Source organism: Megalobrama amblycephala, linkage group LG3 (genome assembly GCF_018812025.1).
Source record: "Megalobrama amblycephala isolate DHTTF-2021 linkage group LG3, ASM1881202v1, whole genome shotgun sequence".
In the NCBI taxonomy this organism is placed as follows: domain Eukaryota; kingdom Metazoa; phylum Chordata; class Actinopteri; order Cypriniformes; family Xenocyprididae; genus Megalobrama; species Megalobrama amblycephala.
The window spans coordinates 62,581,187-62,589,204 of NC_063046.1; the positions used below are offsets into that span (position 1 = coordinate 62,581,187).

General features: G+C 37.5%; 1 protein-coding gene across 2 annotated transcripts in view; it reads right to left on the reverse strand.

Annotated features, from left to right (window-relative positions):
• LOC125265930 (hydroperoxide isomerase ALOXE3-like) overlaps positions 1-6,572 on the reverse strand; it is a 71,440-nt gene extending 64,868 nt beyond the window's left edge. Inside the window, exons 1-4 of one of the 2 annotated variants that reach the window (XM_048186499.1) lie at positions 6,465-6,572; positions 6,313-6,355; positions 6,140-6,171; positions 5,872-6,022 (exon numbers count right to left, since the gene is read on the reverse strand). In XM_048186499.1, the coding sequence (XP_048042456.1) occupies positions 5,872-6,015 (144 nt within the window). In that variant the 5' untranslated portion in view covers positions 6,016-6,022; positions 6,140-6,171; positions 6,313-6,355; positions 6,465-6,572. Of the gene's footprint in view, positions 1-5,871; positions 6,023-6,139; positions 6,172-6,312; positions 6,413-6,464 lie in introns of those variants that run through there. The other variant, XM_048186497.1, reaches the window with a different exon arrangement.
• Positions 6,573-8,018: the final 1,446 nt, after the last annotated feature.

Genomic DNA, 8,018 nt, shown 5'->3' on the forward strand with positions numbered 1-8,018 from the left:
CCGGAAAAGTGCTGTAATAAGTCTGTTTAAATTCCAATAATTAAAATAAACTAGACTTTAGATTTAAATAGACTTTGTATTCATTTCTGTAGTATCCACACTCAAAGCCTTTGATGGCATCATTCCCCAGACATCAGACAAGATTCAAGTTTCCTCTGAGATTTATGTGCTCAAATCTACATTCACATGTTGATGATGTGTTAACTCACTTCTTATCCAATACAAATGTTCCTTAATTTATTAACAGTACTAATGGACAAATAAAATAGATTAAACTTATGTGTAGTTACTGTAGATTTGTTTATTTACATTATTTTCATTCATGTAATGTAAGCAGTGTTGACAACAGTGAATAATAGCACACACACATCACTCATAATACATAATCCATCACTCATAAGTCATAATACTTAAAGATGTTCCTGTCAGAGGTTAAATAAACAGTTAGTAAGCATTTTTAAGATGTATATGGTTTACTACATTTCCCACCAGCTCGTCCAACATCTTATAGTCAGACAGGAAGATGTTCCCTTTCTGGTTGGGGTGGTAGATCACACCAAATAATGAAGAAACACAGAACATTAGACAAAACCAATGCAAACCAGACCCAGTAATTCAAAATCATGCCAGTAGCGAGTAGTGTACCTTCATCTCCTGCTTCAAGCTGCTCCCTATTAGGGAGTCTTTGACCATGTCGTCTGTGACGGGGAAATTCTCAGGCAGCTTTGAGCAGCGCTGGATCAACATTGGATTGAGGCCATTCAGAAACTGGTAGCCAAAGAACTTGTCCTTATCCCAGTGCTCCTGAACATATTCTGCAAAGCATGCTATGTCAGAACATATGCTACTGTGCAGACAGTACTTTATTTGCAATACAGTCATTTTGAGCAGTTCATTTGTTTAAGAGGAGTACCAATGGTTTTCCCTTTCACAAAAAATTCCTTCCAGCTGGCTGATGCTTTTCCACGATTCCCTGCTGTCAGCTAATCCAGTTAGCTTCAGAGCAGCTAACCTACACACACAAAATACACAGATACAAACATTATTACTGGAACTGACCTTGATATACCACCTGTGATCCATCCTAGTTAGTTGTGAACATCTTTGTAGTTACTATTAGATATTGAAGACAATAATATTATAATAAGACAAAGCTATTTTGCTAATGCCATCCACTTACATGAAAAATACACGGAATATACATGGATCATGTTTTTAAATCACCGATAATTTTAAAATAAAGAAAAGCATAAAATTAAATCTATAAATATTCAGCATTTCCACCATTGCAAAACGCACCATATTTAGGCTAACCTACAAACAAAAAACATTGATGCAGTCCATTGTCCGAACAATAATGGTGAAATGGTTAAGCTTGCTGTCATGGGCCCACTACTTATGAACTCTTTAAATGCATCGCTGGAGTTTCCATTACATTTTGTTGCCTGCGTTTAGCTGAGTATACATGGTGAATCCTTGAAAATTGATCACAGTTCATTTTGAATAAAGAATACTCCAAAGTAACAGACTGACATTGCCTCTATGTCACCAATATAACTTATGTCTCCTGTGGTGCTTGAGTCCGCGTAACCCAGATGCAGCAGAAATTTGTAAACCGTAGGTGGGGAAAGGTAACTTTTTTTTTTTTTTAAAACAACACACCAAAAAAAAAGTTAATCCAATGAAAAACAGATGCCACGCAGTGTGTGGAACTACAACACTCAGACACAGTTGTAACTGATATATTTTCAGCACAAGAATCTGTCTTCTCCCTCATTACCGATAACTGCGATCTGGAAGAGGTACCCTATATGGCAAAGATTAACCATGAATAGGCCTACTGTCCACATTGCATTTAACTGAAATTAGAGTCGCCACCTGTTTAGTTGTTTGCCTACATTTTTATGGTCGTATTATTGGTTCCAGCAAATGCTGAACAGTGCGAGTAATGGCTTCCAAAATGGGTGCAATTGGGTGCGAAGGAAGTGTCGCAATCAATAACTTGGGATGTGCCCTCAGCATACACGCGCCACCTGAGAGTGGAATATTAAAACATATTTCAACAAAAGGAATTTAATTTCACTGAATTTGTAAAAAAACCCCATTTACATTTCATCAAATATTATAAGAGATTTCACAGCACACTTCAAGGGCATAGGCTGGCGTCTGATTGCGTCTGCATGAAACATTTCTTGACCAAAAAAAACCAAAAAAACAATAACAATGAAAACTCAAAATAAATCAAGAAAAACACAGCATACTCAATGGGCACCATTACAAATTTAAAAATATTTTAATATGACACAAACACTTCGCTGTCACACCCGATGTGTATTGGTGTGCTGCCCACAAACCTGAATAACTTTTGTTGCTCTTCTAGCTGCTTCATCCGTTCTCTTTGGGCTATTGGGTTGGTGTCCTCGAACACAAGTAAAGCTGAAATGCAAATGCAAACATTAATTAAAAATCTAAATGTGTTTGTTTGCAAATTTTGTATGTATAATTACTTGATCATAGGACGACGACTTGTCATCCATGTAATTTTTTAATCATAGACACTTTCATTTTATTACAAATGTGCTTTATTTTAAAAAGGCTTATGGTAGCATTAGTCACAGTGTTCTGACATACATAGTCTTTGTGAGAGAAAAAACATGAATGATTGTATAAAGTACATCTCTCTATCATATGAAGACACAAATGTTTGCTTATAGGAATTCATCTGCAATGTACAAAAGTGTGTGTGTGTGTGTGTGTGAGTGAGAGATTTATGAAGAATTTGTATAATCACCTGAGTATTATACTGGTATTATGATGTAAACATGAAATATGACTTCACGTTACAGAAGTCAGATAAATCCCAACACATAGAAACTCGATATTATCACATGGAGACTGTGTCTGTACCCCGAAAAAACTTCCAAACCCATTTAATGGTAAAAATTGAATTGATGTTCAACAAATAAAAAAATAGAGATAATAATGATAAACAAATGATAAATCTTGGGTTGTTAAATATTAGATCCCTTTCTTCAAAATCACTTATTGTAAACGATATTATCACAGACAATAATCTAGATGTGCTGTGTTTGATGGAAACTTGGCTAAAACCGGATGATTACATTACTTTCGTTCTCAGTTTGTCCTTTTCACTCGTTGAATTTCCAATGGGAAAAGAGTCATGAACATGAAGCCAATCCGTTCACAAAACCTTCTCCCAACTTTACTTCAGTACATGGCTTTTATACATGTTCAGAGGGTGGTGTAGCAACTGTCCAGTAAGTCTAAACATGTTAAACTTCTGGCTAAAGGCACCGTTCTTCTCAGAAAGAGAGACCCTTTCTTGGCTGCTTTCCAAGAAACACTCACATATACATAGTGTACATTAAAAACAGATGTGTGATGAAACAATAACAACTCTTCTTCGTTCTCACCATTGCAGCCTTAAAGACCAGGAGAGAGAAAACAAGGAAAGAGAGAAAGAAATGTCAGGCTGAGATTTAAGATTTCTTACAATCCCCCATTTGATCATAAAATTATCAATAAATCACAGCGTGACTTTTCCTCACAACACGTAATCACTTTCCTTTACCTTAAAAATTTATCAGTTTCATAAAACATATTCAACCTTCAATTAACATGTCTTTAAATTCTTAAACAGTAGGCAAGAATTCACTGTAGGCACCTATTCTGTCATCACAACAAAAACAGAAGTCAGGAAGACTTCTATATGTACCACATTCCTATATCATGAATATATATTCTCACTGGACAGTTGCTACACCACCCTCTGAACATGTATAAAAGCCATGTACTGAAGTAAAGTTGGGAGAAGGTTTGGACCCACTTTATATTAAGTGGCCTTAACTACTATGTACTTACATTTAAATTAATCATTTGATACAATGCACTTATTGTGTACATACATGTTTTTACATTGTACTTATATTTTAAAAACACCTGCATGTAATTACATCTGTAATTAATTTCTGTAATTACATTTATAATTACACTGTTGACCCATCCCTTAACCCTTACACCTACCCATACCACCAAACCTGTCCCTAACCTTACCCTTATCCCACCTCAATAGCTGAAAATGTGTTTTGCAATTCAATATGAACCCAATAAGTACATTGTACTTATTTTTTGATGTAAGTACATAGTAGTTAAGGCCACTTAATATAAAGTGGGACCGAAGGTTTTGTGAACGGATTGGCTTCATGTTCATGACTCTTTTCCCATATGGCCTATGCATTCAATAAAGGAAAAGGACAAACTGAGAATGAGGCACAACTCAGGACAAACTCTGTGTGTGTGTGTGTGTGTGTGTGTGTGTGTGTGTGTGTGTGTGTGTGTGTGTGTGTGTGTGTGTGTGTGTGTGTGTGTGATATAAACCTGAGTTCACCTACATCGTGTGGACCGGCCACCGGTCCCCACAATGTAAATTAATTAATAAAAATACTAAATGATGTTTTTGTGAGAAAATAAAGGTGTGCACAGTTTCCTGTGATGGTTAGGTTTAGGGGTAGGGTAGGGAGATAGGAAGTACGGTTTGTACAGTATAAAATGCATTGCGGCCTATGGAAAGTCCCCACAATTCACAAAAACCTAACGTGTGTGTGCGTGTGTGTGTGTGTGTGTGTGTGTGTGTGTGTGTGTGTGTGTGTGTCCATCACCACTGAGCTTTCAAGTACACTGGTAAATGAGAATGTTTCCCATGGCCTTAACTGAAAGTGCCTACCTTTAGCTGGTCTTAAAATGAGCTTCTCGTTACAGTCAAGCCAGCAGTAGCACGGAAACAAAATCTTGTCACCTTCTGGTGTGTTGACCAAGATCTTATCGCAGAACCACTGGTTGTATAGAAGACCCATAAACGGCTTGGAGTAGAGCTTGACAGATATGAGCTCTCCCAGGGACGCCTTACAGTTTATCTTAAATGTTCGCTCCTGCAGAGACATATTTATGAGGGCTTATTAGGGCCATTGTAGGTAATAATAATAATAATAATAATAATAATAATAATATGGGGTTGGGGGTATAAAATTCAGAGAGGAAACTCAGAATTTCCATGAAAAAACACAGATATGCTGAGATTACAAAATCACAAATTTGTGTGAAGAAAAAAAAAAAAAAAAAAAAAAAAAAAAAAAAAAATTGCCAGAAAAAAACTTGAATATTCTGATTATAAAGTCACAAATTTGTGAGGAAAAAACTCTGAAAAATAGTGTCAAGGAACCACATGACTTTATATTAGAAGGATGTAGAGCTACCTCATCACGCCACAGACACAACCGTAAACATGTTAGTGAGGAGGTGCAACTAGTGTGGAACGTTCCTGGCCAGTAAAAACATCACATCGCTTCACTATGCATTCAACCTGAACCTGATCCACAGCCCGTGTCAAGAAGGCATCATCCAGAGAGCATCCAGGGTCAACGTTCACTCGATGGCTGAGGCAAGCTTTGAATGGAAGAAACAGCCTATAGCTCATGAATATGATTTGGATATTTATGAGAAGCTGCGAAGCGAGTGAAGCAATGTGGTTATTGTACTGCCCAGGCATCTTCTATACTAGTTGCACTTCCTCACAAATTTGTGACTTTATAATCACAGAATATTCAAGTTTTTTTCCCCCAAATATTCCCCCTCCTGCTCCATATTAATAGTAATATTATTATTTTTATTATTTTAATATGTCATCGTACATTTGGGAAGATAATTTTAAGGTAAATATAAAATGCATTTTTTTAATCATTAGTCCATACAGCTTTTATACTCACTCTTTCAAATATCTTCCATTAAATGTAGCATTCTGATTAGCTTTTGAACCAAAACTCTTTTACTGTTGGTTTAATTGGGTGCACTTACCGATCCAGGCAAAAACCCCTTTAGGGGATTTAGATTCTTTTCTTCACTCTCAGCCTCACTTCCACGCAGTTGGATGTAGATGAGGCTAGTGGTGCCCGACAAGAGTGTCTTTCCTGTGTGCGTCGTTACTGTGTAGATCACCATGGCTGTTCTGCGAAGTAATGGACAATGATTTTTAAGAAAAAAATATGAACATGATGAGACCACCAATGAATGTATAAGTGAAAGAGAGAGAAAGAGAGAGAGAGAGAGAGAGAGAGATTCTCACCTGTAATTGTCAGAGAAGTCACAATGTAACTGCTGTAAGAAATGTAAAATCAGCTATTACTAGATTGATTGTAAAGAGAGAGCATTTTATGTCATGGAAATTAACACAAAAATGAAATACATTTTAACTGAACACTCTGTAGCAAAGATCTTTGAGAAAAGTAGTTTTATTACCAGGTTTTTGCCAAAACAAGGATCTTGCTCCTTTCAAAATTTCCTGAACAAGAAGAGGCCAAGAGCAGAAGACTCCAAGCATTTTATATCTTTCTTGTAATGTATGCATTTTCATCACTGTAATGACACCCAGTCTAAAAATGAATACCTACCTTTGTCCAAATAAGGAAACATCTTCAAACTTAAGTTTATGATTGGTTGCAATGTTTCTTGACACTGACATTTAATTTTTGAATTTGACTCTGCTCATGTCTTGCAAAATTCTGATTGTAAGAATTGAGCAACCTGGTTTGCCGTTGACAGAGGCATAACGCAAGCCCCAATTCATACGTACCTCATCTCAAGATAATCTACCTCTTGCTCTATCAATCTCCTGACTGAGGACTGGGCTGGGGCTTTCTGACTTTTATTTAAAGAATGCTGAGATTTTCCTCTCTATCTTGACCCGGAAATAGCAAGAGGAATTTAGTGTTGCTAACTATAACCTGTGACAGTGATGGGAAAAACTCACTGCTCGCTGCCCATGATTCACAGTGCTTTCATTAACCATTATTAAATGTGAGCCAGAGGGCTAAACAACTAGACTGTTTGATGGCTACGGACTATAGATGGTACTAGCCAACTTTCTTGCAGAAAATTGTATTAGTTTTTTACGATTGCTTACACACTAATAAAAATAACACACAGTTACTGAAACACTACACTCAAGGAGCAAAACCTCAGCCCAGATCTACACAACTATAAGCACATTCTCAGCCTCACACTTTTTGCACAACACTACACACACTTCTCTACATTAGACACTGAAATCTAGACACTGCTGTCTAAAATACCACCCTAAATCAATTGATCAAACACAGGTCTGCAGACACTCAGGTGCTTAACTGTAAACTCAAAAATCAGGTGTAAGTACTATAAAAAGGCAAAATGTGAGTTTCTGTGTCTTCAACAAAATGAAAGGCAATGTTGCAGTAAGAGGGAGAAACATCATCTTGAATGTCCCGGGTCAACGCAGTGTTAACATCACAATATATGTTACAATCACGCAGAAGTGGTCCTCCACCAGCATGCCAACTTAGACCCTTACAACACGGCCCACATATTCACATTTTAGACAGACTGCACAAAATCATCACAGCAGAAGACCAAATGGATGCAGAGCAGATGAGATACACTGTCATATGAGACAATGTAAATTTCCACCTATCTGCTCTGGTCCAAAACTGGTTTCATTAGCGTCCACAATTTTCACTCCAATACATCCCACCATACCAGGGGTAGGCAAGTTCAGTCCTAGAGAGCCGCTGTCCTGCAGAGTTTAGCTCCAACCTTAATCAAACACACCTGAACAAGCTAATCAAGCTCTTCAGGATTACTAAGGCTATAGACAGGTGAGGGTTTTTTTCAGGGTTGGAGCTAAACTCTGCAGGACCGAACTTGCCTACCCATGCACCATACTGTCCCTTCCTTAAACCGATTGCGGAGGGTTTGTTTTTTTTTTTGGCATGGAGGGTTTATGATCTCCAGCCCTATATCAGGATGTGCCTCATTCAAGCCATGGAGAAGACCTGACCTAACTGATGCAGGATCTGTGCAATAATGGATTCACCATTCATGAAGATTCTTCCCTCGCTGTCTTGCGTGAGAGGACATCACCTGAGATGTGGATGAAGTGGTCAGATCCAGGAATTCCAGAGATGATGCTC